This window comes from Monodelphis domestica, chromosome 1 (assembly GCF_027887165.1).
Source record: "Monodelphis domestica isolate mMonDom1 chromosome 1, mMonDom1.pri, whole genome shotgun sequence".
NCBI classification, from domain to species: Eukaryota; Metazoa; Chordata; class Mammalia; order Didelphimorphia; family Didelphidae; genus Monodelphis; species Monodelphis domestica.
The window spans coordinates 424,956,702-424,974,099 of NC_077227.1; the positions used below are offsets into that span (position 1 = coordinate 424,956,702).

At 34.9% G+C, this 17,398-nt stretch overlaps 1 protein-coding gene across 6 annotated transcripts in view; it reads right to left on the bottom strand.

Moving 5' to 3' along the window:
• Positions 1-17,398, bottom strand: part of DENND1A (DENN domain containing 1A) — a 728,196-nt gene that overhangs the window by 507,541 nt on the left and 203,257 nt on the right. For 5 of the 6 annotated variants that reach the window (XM_007474630.3, XM_007474629.3, XM_007474632.3 and 2 more), the window contains exon 4: positions 5,321-5,370. The exons of the other annotated variant lie outside the window; for it this stretch is intronic. In XM_007474630.3, the coding sequence (XP_007474692.2) occupies positions 5,321-5,370 (50 nt within the window). The remainder of the gene's footprint in view (positions 1-5,320; positions 5,371-17,398) is intronic. 6 annotated transcript variants of the gene reach the window in all.

The following is a 17,398-nucleotide window of genomic DNA, read 5'->3' on the forward strand; positions in this document are numbered from 1 at the left end:
AATTCTATAGATGCCCCAAGGAGATCAGACATCCTGAATAATTGCTCTCAGCAAGTCAAAAGAACGAAAACCAAAATAGAAATATTTCCAAAAACTATTCTTAAGGATAAAGTCAATACTATCTTATACCTTGTAAATGTATCTCCAAAGTCCATGTCAACATGAAGAACAAGGAAGAAAATCAATGTTTATTCAAACCACAGAATCTAACCTTCATGCTGCCTGCCAAGTGTTGGTTATTTCTGTCTCCTCCAGAAGCATTTCATTAAATCCTGAAGAAGCTTCCAGGTATAGTATATAAATGGAATGCAGAGGCATGGACCATGTGGATGAAACAGTTGGATTCCAGGTATCACATGAGAGACAAGGTCCATGTTAGCCAAGTCATCATCACCAAACATTTATGGAGCAGTTATATGTGGGCCAATGTAATAAATCCCACGTGAGAGCTACTTTTCTTCCACTGTCCCTGGGTTGTTAAGCAGGACTGGTTTAATATAGAACCATCTGTAGATTAAACAAAGTCCAAAGTCTTTAGCCTAACATTTAAGGCTTTCTACAACCTAGTTTAGACCTGTGTCTTTCCCAGTTTATCCTCTATTCCTCTTAATGTACTCCATACTCCAATCAAACAAGGCTGCTCAGTCATCTCCTTTTATTCTCATAGAGCATATTACATACTTTACCATCATAATATATTTCATTGTGTGGTTCCCCGTATCTGAAATATCCTCTTTGCTATCTCTGCCTACAAACTTTCTACTCATTCTTCAAAATCCAATTCAAATGCTACCTCCATCTTCCACGAAGTCTTCTCTCACTCCCTATTTTGGAAATGTTACTCCTCACTTTAGCTCACCAATATCATCTTTGTACTTCTCTTATGCACTTATCATGTCTCGTGTGTTATTACAATTATATGAGTCCCATCTCCTTTCTAGATAGTGAACTCCAAAAGGGCAGAGAACTCCTTAGCCATCTTATTTATTTCTCTGTCACCTCCAATACTCAGCAAAACAACCTGCATCAAAAAATAGCAGCTTCAAAGATATTTATTGAGTTGTTGTAAGGATATACAACATGCTGCTAACCTCAAAGGGCTATAGTTGTTAGTTATGATTATTACTTGAACTGAATAATCCACTATTAGCCCAGACTAAGCTCTTTGGGGGGGGGGGTCATATGTTCTGCATTTAAAATAGTAATGATTACATATAATATGTTCAAAAAGTAATGAAGGATTTTTCTTAGATACATAATTTCTCTGATCATTTTTTTTCAAAGGGGGCAAATGTTACTTCTACTAATCACTTCAGAGAATCAGTGTGAAGATAATAAAGAATAACAAATAATATAAAAATTATATATTTTCAAGAAATATTATTTGCAAAATTCTTAGTTCCAAATAGAAAAATCTTAAAATGACAAGCAACATTTAATTCAAAAATATTTCTTAGACCCGTAAGTGCAAGGCATTGTAGAAGGTGCTTGGCTATACAAAACTTAAAATTCCCTGATTCCAAGATGTTAGAATTAAAAGGAAATTTTATAGGACCTCAAAGCAGGAAGGGACCTCACAGGTTATCTAGTCCTCACTTAACCAAATTTTGAACCCTTTCTATACATCCAAAGGTGGTTATCTAGTCTCATGTTGTGTTTCTAATGATGGTAAAATGACTAACCTAGGAGACAGCCTATTCCATGCTGGATAGCTACGTCGTTTGGAAATATCTTGCTAACATTTAAATCTATCTCCCTGGAACTTCTATCCATTGCTCCCAGCTTTTCCCTCTAGGATCAAGCCAAAAAAAGACTAATACCTCTTTCACAGGAAAAGGATTCTTATATTTGAAAAACTATTGTATATAGCATGGTAGAAAATCACAAAATGAAGAAGTTGAAAAGATTCAGTTACATATTCTAATCTACCAATAACTTTCTTCCAACAAAATATCTTTCCAGATCCTAATTTCCCACCTATAACATAGGAGGTGTTAGCATAGATGATCTCTAAGGCCCCTTACAGCTCTGACATTTTATATTCTAATAAAGTCCATTCCAGCCCTAATATCCTATATTCTAGGGTCCATTCCGACTCTATTATTCTTTGGACAATGAAGGTCTCTTACAAGTTATCACTTGTCCAGTTAACAGTGATTGAGCAATTTTTCCTTTTTTATACTAACAAATAAATTGTACTTGTGAATAGTCACAGTGGTATAAAAGGAAGAAACATACAGAAATGACTAGGAAGACTTTTCTTTTTAACAGAATTGACTAGGGCATATTCTTTGACATTACTAGAAAAATCTATGTCCCACAATAATAAAATCAACACCTACTTAGACTGAGCAGGAATAAATTGATTTAAAATATTCATTTGCAGTACAAATTGTATTATTGATACCCAAGGAGAAAATTCTGCCATTAAAGTCTTTGTATTTATTGAAAATGAACAGATTTATTAATATCTAGTCTAAATTAGACTAAATTTAAAAAAAGATTAAATTTTGTAAAAGTTAGAATCTGAAAACAGAAGGAAAAATCAAATACTATGTTCTTTCTAAGTTTCCCAAAATATTTTATTCTGTCAAGAAGGAAATTTAATCACATCTAAGGTAAAAGATCTCAGTAAAAGAAAGCTATTAAAGCTAAAAAGATTAAACTATATTGCTAAAGTAACATTTCCGTCTCCAAATCAAATCTATGAAGGACTTAGTAGCACTTTTAGAATATAAAATATTAAGACCTAGAATGTTATAGTAAGGGGCCTTAGAACCTAAAATACTGTATCATAAAGTATTAGAATATAGACTGTAAGAGCCAGAAGGCCCTTAGGGATTATAGAGTTTAACTTCATTTTAAAGATGGATTCAGAGGTCCAAAGAAATAAAGTTACAACTAAGGGCAAAAAGTAATACAGTGGCAAAACCATGGATAGAACTGGGTATCCAGATTCCAAGTCAAATGTTTTGTCTGCTGCACCACAATACTCTTCTCCTAGTTTAAAAATACCTCAAGGACCCACGTTTTCATCAATGTGAGATATACCAACACAGATCATGATCTATAACAAAAAAATCTTAGAGCTGCTTAAAGCTGCGGGTGGTTAAGTGATTTGCCCATGGCCACACAATCAGAAAATGTCTGAGGGGGTATTTTAAGCTACACTATCTTGATTCCAAGATCAGTGCTCAGTTCACAATGCTGTACACAGCCTCTAGTTTTAAAAGATTCATTTAAAAATAATAGCCATGTGAAAAAAATCAAATCTATTCAAAATGGATCTCCCTTTGAGCCTGAAAAATTGTTTTTCTTCATTAAAAATACCACTAATTTTTAATTTTTTAAAATTCCTGCTACATTGATGTTCTGTTGTTTCATATATCATTGATAAACACAAATAGATGTAAAATTTGCATCAAATAAATGTCAACAAGCAAATGCAATTTGTTTGGCCTCTTTAGGAGACACATGAAAAGGAAGACAAATTTGTTTTGCTCTATATATAATCTACCCATCTTAAAATGAAGGATATTTATCATTTAAAATTGACTACTTATAATCTGATTGGCCTAAAAGTCCTTACCTAATTTCCCTAAGGTGTGAATATACCCTTCTTAAAATCTTTCATTGTCCTTTGTTTGAATGTCTCATCTGTACTGACCACAATCAAATATGCAGCATATTTACGTATGTCTCACCCTCCTCCATCAATAGACTGCCAGCTAATTGAGGGCAGTGGCTGTGTCGTTTCACCTTTGTATCCCCAACACCAAGCACAATGCTGTGCACAGAGGAGGTTCTTTGTTGAACTAAATTAGGCATCCAATTAAGATCCAAATATGACTCAGCAATATGACACAGAATCATGGAACGTGTCACAGCTAGAAGATGTCATAGAGATCACTAAGTATGACTTCCTCATGTAAACAGGTGAAGAGAAAGTGACTTGCACAAAGTTATATAATTAGTAGGAAGCAGAGCTTAAAGACTTGAATCCAAATACCTTTACTGCAAGTCGAGTGCCATGTTCATTACTTGAGACTATCTGACATATCATATCAGTCAGGAGTACAGTCAAATATCTTTAAATGGACCTTCAAATGATGTTTACTTAATACACATATAATCTCTCTCTCTGTCTCTGTCTCTCTCTGTGTCTCTGTCTCTGTGTCTCTGTCTCTGTGTCTCTGTCTCTCTGTCTCTCTGTCTCTCTCTCTCTCTGTCTCTCTCTCTCTCTCTCTCTCTCTCTCTCTCTCTCCCCCCCCCATATACACATGGTACATATATATGCTATATTCAAAGTGTGTTAATTTCTATAACATTTATACATGCTTAATATAATAAATACAGAGAATAAATAACAAGAGATTAAACTCCAGCCATGCTAACTCATTGGTTTAAGTTTTGTATTAAAATTAAATTCATATAATCTTCAATTCCTAGAAGTGAAGAGATTTTAGAGATTACCAAAAGGCAGCATAGTACAGGGAAAGAGCACAGGGACTGGAATCAGAAAAACCTGGGTCCAATTATGACTCTGACACTCACAGGATATGTGAACTTGGACAAATCATTTAACTTCTAGGTCTCAGTTTCCTCACTTGTAAAATGAGGATAATAATCCTACCATTATTGCTTCAGTGTTCTTGATAGGAAATGTAGAGGGTAATGTGGCACCTTAAAGCATTGTGTAAAGGTGAGTTATTATTATAAGAATAATGAAATGACAGGGCTTAGAATCTGACCATATTAAAGATTATATAATCCAGCATTCTCATTTTATAGATGAGGTAATTCAGCCTCCCCCCAATCCCTGAGAGATTAAGTGATTTATGCAAGGTCCCAAGGATAAAGTAGCAAGCTAGAATTTAAATCTGGGTCCTCTGACTCCAAATTATGACCTCTTGCCACTAGACCATTGTTTCTCCATTATTATTGTTAACACTATAATTTAATCCTTTTCATTTTGCAGATGAGAAAATTGAAGCCCATAAAAGGGAAACTACTAGACCAAGGTCACAGAGCACATTAGCTAAGGAGTCAGTTGCAGATCTCCTGCCTCCCAGGCTAGGTCTCTTTGCCTTATCCCACACTGTCCCACCAATGCACAGTTCGAACTTTTAAACTTTTTGATGGTGCCCATAAAAACCCCAGGAAAGAGGATATTACAACTCTCCCTGGCACATAGGTGCTTTAAATCATAGTTAGACAGACAGAATGTTACAAATAGCATGGTTTTCATTCTCCATAGCAGTTTTATTGACAAGTGTTGTTTTTTTTTTCTCTCTTGTAAAGTTTAAAAATCTAACACTACCTGTCCACACAGAAGGGGAAACAAAACTTGGTCAAAGTCTGTAGAACTTCCTGTGGAGAGAAAAAGAGATAATTTATACATCTAATGGGAGCAATAAATCTAACATTAACCACAAGCGCCCAATCTTACAATTCTACCCCTGAAGAAATCTGAGACAGATGAAGAAATATGAGCTTTATCAATTACATGGGGAGGAGGACTGGGCAGTCAATCATGTGAAATAATAAACATGATCAAACTTCATTAAAAATGAAAAATTAATCAAGATTCACACATGGGCAAGCAGCAGGGGCCCAGCAGCAAAGCTCCAAAGGGAGGGAGGAGTTTGCATGGTTGAGTGTTAACACCCCTCGAGGGACCATCTTCAGCATGACCATATGGATCAGACTGAATAACACCAAACCACATGGGCTTGGCCTGGCAGGACCACTTCTGCTGGCACCATTTTTGTCTGTTACCTAGGAACAGAGGGGTCTGGGATTAGGAACCGCTTCCCAACATCAATAGGACCAATAACAAGAAAGAGATAAAGCCAATCATTCTCGGAGATCATTTTTCCTGAATGTACTCACAATCTTTTCCTCTATTAAATCATCTATTTGCTTAAGTTTTTCATAAAAATTGCTGTTTGTCACCAATTTATTTTGGCATCAAATTGTAACCCTTTCAAGTTGTGTTTTGGGTTTTTTTTTTTTTGACACCACTATGGTAATCCTTGTTTATACATTTCCAGTTTATCAATGAATCAAAGTAAACTATTAGTTTAAATGTCTTTTTGAAATCAGTAGGTATACAACACTAAACACATTCTTCAGAAAGAATAGAGAAGAGAAAAGGTAGAGTGGTACTTCAAAACTCCTAATTCTTTGAACAAGAAAATTTTCCCTCAGTAAAAATATAGGAGTCAGAAAATGTTAGTGCCAGAAGGAAGGCTGGGACACAGAGAATCATACCATAAAACACAGAATGTTGGCCTCAAGTGGGATGCATGAATGCAGCATGTTAGAACATGAAACATTAGACTAGTAGATTTAAAACATAGAATGTTAGAACATAAAACTGAATATTAGAACACAGGATCATATAATGTCAGAGAGACCTAGAAGAGTCCTTAGTAGACAGAATAGTTGAACATGAAACCAAAAAAATGTCAGAACATAGACATATGCCCAGATAAATTCAAGAGGCCATGGAAGTCAGCAAACTTTTTTTTTAAGATCCTGTCAAATTAAAAGGCATAAAAGTTACCTAGATATCCCCACATGACAAACAAAATTTTTCTAGTTTAGTTTAGCTTAGTTGAAAAGTCTCATTAGTTTAAAAATTCATTAATTAAAATGTTATAAACATTACATTTGTGTCCCTTTCATAAATCTGCTTTGCTCTCAATCTTTTTCAGCTCACAAATTTCAGGAAAAAAGTGAGCATATTTTTATGGCATTAAGACTTGGGTCTAAGTTGAAACAAGCCTGCCTTAACTAAGTCCAAATCTGTCAGTGTGATGACATAAAGATCAGATTACAAATGTAGTCCTTTTCCAACCATTAATAATGAGTTATCAATGCTAACTCGATTGATGATGCTCGCTTCATTTAGTTTTAAAACCAGTTCTATCACTCAAGAAAAAAACTCACATCAATCTAATCGCCTACCCAATGAAGCAGAAAGCACTTTGGCTTCCCCTACCAGAGCATATACCTCTACATAATTCAATTGAGAATATCCTATTCTTTAACATTGTTAGCCTGGGACTACATTAATCGTACCAGTGTTAAAAAAGAAAATGAACTTGGATTAAAATGAATAACAAAGGAAAATTTCTCTCAATATAGTCTAAATTACTACATCTATTCACTAGTCATATCTGAGCAGTGCTATCTGTAATAACCCAGGAGCTATTTTAAAAGAGGATGTCTTCTATTTAAAGATTAATCACTACCCTAGTTCACACAGAGGAGACTGCTTAGGACTAGAATTAAGAAAGTGCAGGGTCCTGGACTGTTCTGCCAAAAACATTCTCCATGTGGTCCTGAGCAACTTGTAATATTCTTAAAGCACAAGTGTCATCAGGTCACAACCCATTCTGCTGCACCCCAGCTCCAGTGGGTCCTTATTAACTTAAGCATCTAATATAGACTCCCTTAATTGGCATTTTAAACTCTTTGTAAACTGGTCCTTTCCTATCTTTCTGGTCTTCTTGATCATTATTCTTTTCCCCAAACCTATTAATCCAACCATAATATTGCTTCCTTGCTATTCCATGCACAATGTACTCCATTTTTCACTTGCACTCTAGTTCTGCTCCTCATCTGCTGCCCAACAGAATTCAGATTCTGTCCCGTGGGATCCTGGCTTCCAACAGGTGATCTTTGACCTTATCTTCACTAGTACCAAGATACTAGGATACTACTCTGACATTTGCAAACCATCACAGAGTTTGGTTCCTTCCAGGTTGTAACATATTTGAATATTCTATATTCAAAGGTCCCTTCTAACTGTGATCCTAAGAATACTATATATACACACACACACACACACACACACACACACACACACACATATGAAAAAAGGAATTTTCCTGGCCAATAAAAATATTATTCAGACAAGAAATGGGGTAAAGGGAGGGATTTTCACTTTAAAGTCTTTAGGGACCTAGTCCCACTAATGTGCTTATCCTATAAACATGTCTTCTCAATAATTTAAACAAAAGAAATAATTCTGACCAAAAGAAAAAAAGAAAAGTTCTCATTTTGTCTCAGGGTCAAACTTCCTTCAAAAAACATTTTTAAATGAAACAACTTCAACATATATGGCTGTATTCTGTAAAATTCAAATACATGTGATACCAAAGATCTAGAGATCACAAAGACTGATCTCCTCTTATCACCAAAAAAAAAAATTACAAATGCAAAAATGACTTTTCCATTTTAAGCTGGAATTTCACTGAGAAAAAATCATTCAAAGATATCTCAGATGAAATCTCATGGCTACTATATTTTGCCCTAGATTAGATTTAGGTATTTAATATGGCTAGCTTTAAAACTTTCTAAAATATAACAGCTATAAATGTCAAGGCATCAGGAGTCTATAACTTCATCGATTAAGTAACTCAACAAAGCGAGCTTCCTGAGTTTCAGGAAAATTAACTGATGAGTTACTACACATCCAACATGGTATTTGAGCCTAGGTCTTTCTGACTCAAAATCTGGCATTCTATCTATGTAACTTCTCTTTTAAAAAATCCCTTTCTCAGAATTGGATGTGAACTGATGCAAAGTGAAATAAGCAGAAACAGGAAAACATTGTACACAGTAAAAGCAATATTGTGGAATGATCAAATGTAATAGACTTTGCTACTAAACAGCAATACAATGATCCAGGACAATTGTGAAGGACTTATGAGAAAGAATGCTACCCACCTCCAGAGAAAGAACTGTTGGGAGTAGAAATACATATGGAAACGTGATTTAGCACTTGTTTATTTGGGTATATGATTTGGGGTTTTACATGATTATTAACTTAAAAATGAATAATAAGGAAATGTTTTATGTGATAATTCATGCATATATAACCCAGAAAAAAAAACAAAAACAAAAAATGTAAATTAAAAAATCCCTTTCTCAGCCAAGAAATGTATTATATTGCTTCCCTCTACATATCTACATGGCACTTCCTGATGTCAAAACGTTAGAGAAAGTAAAGGGGAAAATAGTATGACAAATGCTAGTGTGCCAGATCAGTACTCTGGCTAGCAATCTCTGTTATCCACAATTCCTATCTCTCACATGCTCCACATACCCAATCTATTGCAAAAGTTTCTCATTTCTAAGTTGACAGTATCTATCAGATAGGGTCCCATGTTTCCATTTGTACAGCCCACCATAATGCAGAGCCTCATCACTTCTCTGACCTAATGCCTTCTGATTGATCTCCCTTTCTCAATGTACTTTCCACTTGGCTACAAAATGAAGTTCCTAAGATACAGATCTGACTATGGCGTCTCTCTCCTCAATAACATCCATTGACTCCCTATTACCTCCAGTTAGACATTTGAAGATATCCTCAATCTGGGCATTTCCTACCCTTCTAGTCTCCGTACATTTAACTTTCCTTCACACATTCTACAAACCACATGACATAGCATCTCTTCATTCTGCATTTGTACTATCTATCCTCCATGCCTGGAATGTTTTCCCTTTTCACCTCCACCTCCGGGTCTCCCTCAAGACTCAGATAAAATCTTGCTTCTTTAGGAAGTTTTTGTAACACCTCTCTCCCCATCTCAACCCCCATTAGTTCTTTATCTCTGCAACTAACTTCTCTTTAAACTACATCTATCTAAACTGTACAATTTTTGCATTTTGTCTTCCCCACTAGAATGTTAGCTCCTTGAAGGCAGAGGCTATATTCTTAACTTTCTTCATATCTCCAGGACTAAAGCACACAGTCTAGAACACAGCAACTATTTAATAAATATTTGTTAACTAACTGTCATTATCCCAAAGTCTGTTCCTGCTAGTTCACTTTTACTCATACCTACCAAAGAATAACAACACTGAGGCTGCCAAATCTAGAGAGTCAAGTAACCCAGGAAATAGAGAATTGGGCCTGGAGGCAGGAAAACTTGAGTTCAAATTTAACCTCACATATTTATTATTGTGTGATTATAGACAAGTCAATTAACTACTCAAACTTCCTCAACAGTAAAATAGGGATAATAATGCCAACTATCTCCAACACTTGCTGTGAGAATCAAATGAAATAATATTTGTAAAGTGCTTAACACAGTGCCTGGCATATAGTATAAACTTAATGCTTCCTTGCTTGCTTGCTCCCTTCCTTACAATGTATACATACTGGATAGAGAAACAAGACACATGTTCCACTACCACTTAAGCAAATCAATTTCTCATCTAGGTCTCATCTGTAAAATAAGGGAAAAGACTTTTTAAATTCCCTTCTCCTTTCTATCTCTAAATACAAGACCCTATGATTAGATGATCTCAAAGGAACTCTTTAAGTCTGATATTCTATAACATAGAACATAAAATATATTAAAAGTATTTTTTGAAAAATAATCTGTCATTGGATTACTTAAAGAGCAGTAGAGAGGCCTAAAAGGCATAAGTCATCTGTAACATATGACCAACAATGTCTTGTATGCAGGAAATGGAATGCTAATTAATATTCTCTCTCTCTCTCTCTCTCTCTCTCTCTCTCTCTCTCTCTCTCTCTCTCTCTCTCTCTCTCTCTCTCTCTCTCTCTCTCTCTCTCTCTCTCTCTCTCTCTCTCTCCCTCCTTCTCTCCCTCCCTCCCTTTCCCCCTCCCAAATCTGGGAGCTCTTGTTAAAGAAAAGCACTCTATGATGAACAACTTAAAGTACTAGAAGAGTTTCCTGGGCTACTGAAAGTTTAAATAACTTTTTCCAGGATAATAAGGCTAATCGAGGTTGAAATTGGAACTTGAACCCAGGTCTTTCTGCCTTTCTTCCTTGCTTTCTATGCACTGTATCACAGCTACCTCTCAATGTGAAAGCTATCAGTCAAAAAACGTGATCAGAAAAGAAGATGGGTTCATTAAATAAGGAGAACATGGGAAAACAAAAGAACAAATCATATCGATAAAAATCAAGGTTACCATGAAATAAAAAACAAAAGGAAGGCCTCCAGCAGATGGGTAGATGTCCCGTAATGAATTTTAGTGAGAACAAAGATGAAGATTGAAGAGAACAATTTGCAATCAATTAAAATGGAGAGGGTGTATACCTATATGGATAAGATGTGAGATCAACTTAGGGATCTAAGTAACCTCTCTCTAAGAAATCCTAAAATTAATTTTTGGTTTGGTTGGAACAATTCTAAAGTGTTCTTGAGTCAAATAGATATTAAACTGGAAATTACACATATATACTCATACATAGTATGTGTATGTATGCATATATGTTTATATAACTAGCTGTCAAAATTAAATCACAAGGAAAAAGAGTGGTAACTTATGCTAAAGTATATTTTGTATTTCCTGTTAAGCTGCATAATAATATTATATAACTAAAAGGGATCTTAGAATATAAGATATTAAAAGGAACTGGAGACAATAGTAAATGTCAGAAATTGAAAAGAACGTGGATGGAGGGGCTTTAAGAAAAGTGGGACACTATTGGTGAAGTTCTGCTCTGATCCAACCTTTCTGGTGTTGTAAAAAATAGACTCGAATACAGGACTACAATCCCCACGAGCCTTTGCTCCACTTCCCCAGAATGCCTTGTAATCTCACCTGGGCCGAGATTGAGAAGGTATTTAAGCTGATTCAAAGGTTTTTGAGCTCTCTCTCTGGGATTTCCGTTTGGGGCAGATGTGGCCTTTTTTCATAATGTAGGTGAGGTTGTGTCTAGGCCTCTCTATGGCCTGGACACGTGTCTCTTATCCTGTATTTTCTTTAATCCTTAATCTTCAATAAACCTCTAAAAAATATAATACTCCTTGCAGAGAGAAACTAATTTCTACCTGCCTCAGATGCCTCAGTCTCCCCATATTCCTAAATTTTAACTGTTACAGTGTGCAATTTGCAACTATGCTTAAAGGGCTCTCAAATTGTTCATGCCATGTGACCATTACTAGATCTGTATCCCAAAGAGATCAGAAAAAGGGAAAGGGATCAATTTGTACAAAATTACTTATTTATTGCAACTGTTTTTGTACTAGCAAAGAATTAGAAATTGTGGGGCTGTCTGTCAGCTGAGGAATGGCTGAACAAGTTGTAGAATGTAATATTTGATGGAATACTACTATGTTATAAGAAATGACAAGGAGGATGATTAAAGAAAAATATGGAAAGATTTAAATGAACTGATGTAGAGTGAAGTGAGTAGAATCAGAAGAACACTGTATACAGTGACAGCAATATTTCTTTATGAACAATTAAATGACCTAGTTCTTCCCAGCAATGCAGTAAGTGATCCAAGATAGTCCCAGAAATTCATGATGGAAAAATGCTATCTGCTCCCCAAGAAAAAACTGATGGAGTCTGAATGAAGCCTGAAACATACTATATTTCATTTTGTTTCTTCTCTTTTTCTTTTTTGAGATCTCTTCCACAAAATGACTAGTATGGGGAAATGTTTTACAAGATTGCACATGTAAAATATTTATCAGATTGCTTACCAAGAGGGGAAGACAAGGAGAGAGGGAAGGAGGAGGGGAAGATTAGAAGAAGAGAGAGAATTAAGAACACAAATTATATATAAAGAATGTTAAAAATTATTTTACATGTAATAGGGAAAATATAAAATATTGTTTTTTAAAAAAAGAGAACTTGGAGAACATAAACTCTAACATCCTCATTTCACAGAGAAGGAGATGTAGGCCCAGAGAATGACTCCACAAAGCCCAAGGTTATAAATCAAGTTAGGGTCAGAGGCAAGACCAAACTCTGAATATCTTTTTTATCCATCCCACTCTACCCCAAAAAAATATGGCACCATTTTGATGTGGAAAATGCTACTCTTCAAATAAGACACCAAAGCCCTAATTTCAATGCAATACAGACACTCTCTAAGCTGTCACTGATTGTTTTGCTTAGAAATTGTTCTCCACCAATCAATTACATGTACTACTTTTTATTTAAAAATAAAAACAACCTTATCTTCAAACAGTGTGATAAAATAGAAAGTGAACTGAATTAGGACTCAAAAGCCTAGGACTGGAATCTTGCTAGTTCTTCAGCTGATTGATGAATCATTTCCCATCTATGACACTCAATTTTCTTATTTGTAAAATGAAGAGTTAGATTGAGAGGGCTTCTACTAGCTCTAATATGTTATGGTCCTATGTGCTACACAGATGAAATGGAAATGAACCAACTGTTGGGGGGGAGGGATAGAGGAGATAGTGTGAGCAAAGGCGAAGAGCAGCATCCACCAGTTTCTAGGATCAATCCCAGAATTTATATTTTCACAAGGCTTTTTTTATGTGCAGCTTGATTTCTTAACATTTTAATGAGCAAAAAAAAAAGTGAATCTATAGCTTCCAGTCACCACAGTTAAAGTGCAGAGCATGAACTAGATCCCATGGGGAAGGCAACCCACCATGTCACTACTGGCTTTAGGACATACACCACCTGGTTCCATGTCCCCAGGTTCCAACTCTTTTCATAATCAAAACACTGCTGACATTATAAACCCCGCACGGGTTTGCTAAAATCCCCCTCAATCAATACGGCCAACACATAACTTATTGGAGACAACAGTAGGCTCATTGATTAAGTTGAGTTCCCTAGCAAAGTTTTCAAAATAAATGAGACAAGGATACAGCATTAAACCCCTTTGTGTCATAAGACAATTTATGAAATGGGCAATTTCCAAAAGGGCTCCCCCCCCTCACAAAACAGACAATCATTGAAGTGGGAAGAAGCCAGAACAAGAAGAGGAGGGAAGAGGAGGAAAGAAGGAAGATTTTACAAGTAACAGAAACTCACATCTCTATGAAGTCACTTATTATTTACAAAACACTTTTGTCACAACATATCCTAGGGCTAAGTATCACAGGTATCATTTGTATCTTACAGTTGAGGAAACTGAGATCTGTCTATACAGATCAAGTGGCTTGCCCATAATCACTGAGCAGCAGAGCCAGGATTCAGATGCAGATTTTGGTGTCAGTTCTAATGTTAATACATAGCCTTTAATCGATTATTCCAATAAAATTTGAAGTGTCCAGAGTTTGATATGTCAATCAAATAGAGCTAATGTGGTATTAAAAATACAAAAACAGAAGTACAGTACCCAGAACAAGGGAAGCAACTTTGCCCTTATGAAGTCACATCTGAAATACATTATCTAGTTCTGGGGACCACAGTTTAGGAAGAACAATAATAAGCTGGATATTTTGTCTAAAAGAGATCAATGAGGATAGTGAAAGGTCTTGGAAAATCTCCACATATAGATGGGTTGAAAAAATTAGGGATATTTAGCATAGAAAAAACTTGGGAGAAGGTAGAATTATAGAATGGAGAACTGAAATAGACTTGAGAGATAATCTACTCCAGGTCCTTCATCTTACTTATGAGGAAACTGAATAATCACCATCTTTGAGAATTTAATGTACTGATTTGCTGTAATGTAAGAAAGAATGTAAAAAAGAGGCTGATTTGGATTAAATGTAAAAATAATTTCTTAATAACGACAATGTCCAAAAGTAGAATGGGATGGGGAGAGCTAGTAAGTACCACACCCTCTAGCAAAGATTGGATGACTACTTAGCAGGAATGTTGCAGAGCATATTCCTGTTTCAAGCACAGATTATAAAACCTGAGGTCATTTAATCCCTCCTCATTTTAGAGATGAAGAAACTAAAGGCAAAAAAAAATGTTAAATGACTTTCTTAATAGCGCCTAGGTAATAAGAATCAGAGTTGGGAGTCAAAACCATATCCTCTAACCCCAAATGCAATGCTCCTCCACTATGCCACACTGGCTTTGGTAGTTGAACTAAATGATCTTTAAGACCCTTTCCAATCCTATAATTCCACAGGTCTATGAAAACTGCTGTTTCCACAATAGAGTGAAAAAAAGAATTTTTAAAAATTCACACACCAAACCTTAAGTTACTATGAATGCAATTCATCATCCAGCACTTACTTAGTACATTTGCAAATGGGACACCTATCTCTCAAGATGATTTCTCAGCCAACTTTGCATTCTCCCCCAATTATCTGGGCAGAGGAATCGGCAACTGAAGTCATTACAGTCTTGAAAAGGTGGGAAACAGGGCACTATGCTCTATTCTTCCTTCTAGAAGGATGGTTCTCTTATCTAACCACAAAACTAGGTGAAGGGTTTTTAATTTATAATTTTTACACCATTATAGAGTCCTGTCTGGAAGCAAAACTTTGAAGGCTGGATTCACTGAAGTTAATTGGGATCATTAATAATGAGAAAGCTATACTATTTCATCCTGGAAGGGGGAAGAGAGATCCTACAAGGGCTATCAACATTATTACCTTTTTACCTTCCTTATTTGCTTTGTTTTATTGAAATTGATAAACAAGAAAAATAAATTTGGCAGCTGAAGTATACACATGTATTCTTGAACATACAAACCTACATACATGCACACCCATAAGTATTGATTAAGTTCTTTTTTAAAAGTTCATTTTTCTCATATTTTGTATCCTCTCTAAAAACTAAGAGTTGATACTTCAGAAATTTCAACAAGTTATTAACAGGTTCAAAAGAAAAAGAAAAATACTTGAAATAAATTTATAAAAAAAGATGGTAATGATCATTCCAGCAAGCAAAATGTGGCTCTTTATGACATGTTGGAAAACTGATCTTCTATCAGGACATAATACAAGTAAGGCTGATGGGAAATGGGGCCAGATTCCTTTTGATTTAAGTAAGACTTCTTCCATCTATGCTCTAACGTCTCCTCCATCTTTAACATTCTATGTTCTAATTTCTAAGATTCCATTATCTAAGGTCACCTTCCAGCTCTAATATTCTATGTTCTTGAGGTTCAAATGGATAGAATGATAGATTGACAGGAGAAACAAAAAGAAATTATATTCTTTTACTTCTTTTTAAATAAAGATGCACTACTACGTGGATCATAGTTTTAAGCCCTGAAATGCTACATTCCAAACCGTAAAATATTTCTCTATTCAAATAGGCATAAAGATATACTGACCCACAAGGTCTTACATTTCTACTGTGTATGAACAACTAAAAAGAAAAACATCTATCTTTAAGACAATTTATCATCTTAAAAGCAAAATTAAAAATAAAAAAACATAAATACCCACACACATGATTTATCTAGAAATGTCTAGTTTTAATCACTTTTACTTTTAATAGAGGAAACTACTTGGAAGTTAAAAGAAGCTTAATGTATTGATCATTAGTAGTATAAATTAGAAATTCTTTAATAAATTTTAATTCTCACCACCAAGGATGTGTTAAACAAAAGTAATTTCCTAAATGTAAAAATAGGAAGTGCAATTTTTCTATTCCAATTGAAGCATGGTGCAGCAGAATGAATAAAAGATTTGGAGTCAAGAGACCTGCTTTGATACTCACTAATTTCATAACTTTGACAATTCACTCTGTCTGCCTCAATTTTTCCATATATAATATAGAGGCAATATCATTTGCCCTACCTGGCTTCCTGAACTTTAATCATCTTTGCCCTTATAAATTATAGGAGAGCTATGGAAATATGAACACCTTGAAGGTAGGGGTTGTTTCATTTTTGTCTGTGTATTCCTGGTGCCAAATATAAGTGCCTGGAACATAGAAGGCACTTAATAAATATTTGTTGAATAAGTAAATGATTTAAAATACTTGATTAAATTCAAAATTTACATGATATTTATGTACCAAACTATCTCTTCTGTAAGGAAAAAGCTCTGATCAAATATGCAGTTTTATACCTAGAATCTTCAACTGAACATAAAATTCCTATCAAATCATTGACTAATTCTATTGACATTCTGCTTCTTAAAGGAGAAGGAATATCCTAAGAATTTGTTCAAAGTCTCTTACAACTTGTCTAAACAGTGTCATGGACTTATTCTACAGGCACTAATTAGAATAGAAATAATGTAAACAGTGCTGTGATTCCCAGCCTCAGTTTCTTTGATCTATAATATTAGCTTTGTATTAGCAGAACTCTAAGGTCCCTCTCCAACAAAGAGTTTATTCTATCATTCTAAGTTCTAAGGTTCCTTCTAGATCTGACACATAATAATTCTAAGGATTTAAATATGAAGTCCTTGGCCATAAAATGAAACATTAAATTTCGACAAGCATGCTACATGTAAATTACATATTAAAAATAAGTCCAAATGGAACCAGATAATGGGAAGAATTTGGAGTCAGAGGCACCAGGCCCAAAGCATGACACTGCTGCTTAATTATATATATATATATATATATATATATATATATATATATATATATATATATATATATATATTAGTGTAAGTAAATTCTCAAAACTTAAGTTTTTATCATCTATAAACTCTAAATTTATCATACTGTGATCTAATGAACATATCTTACAAATCCCCAAAAATTAATGAAGAA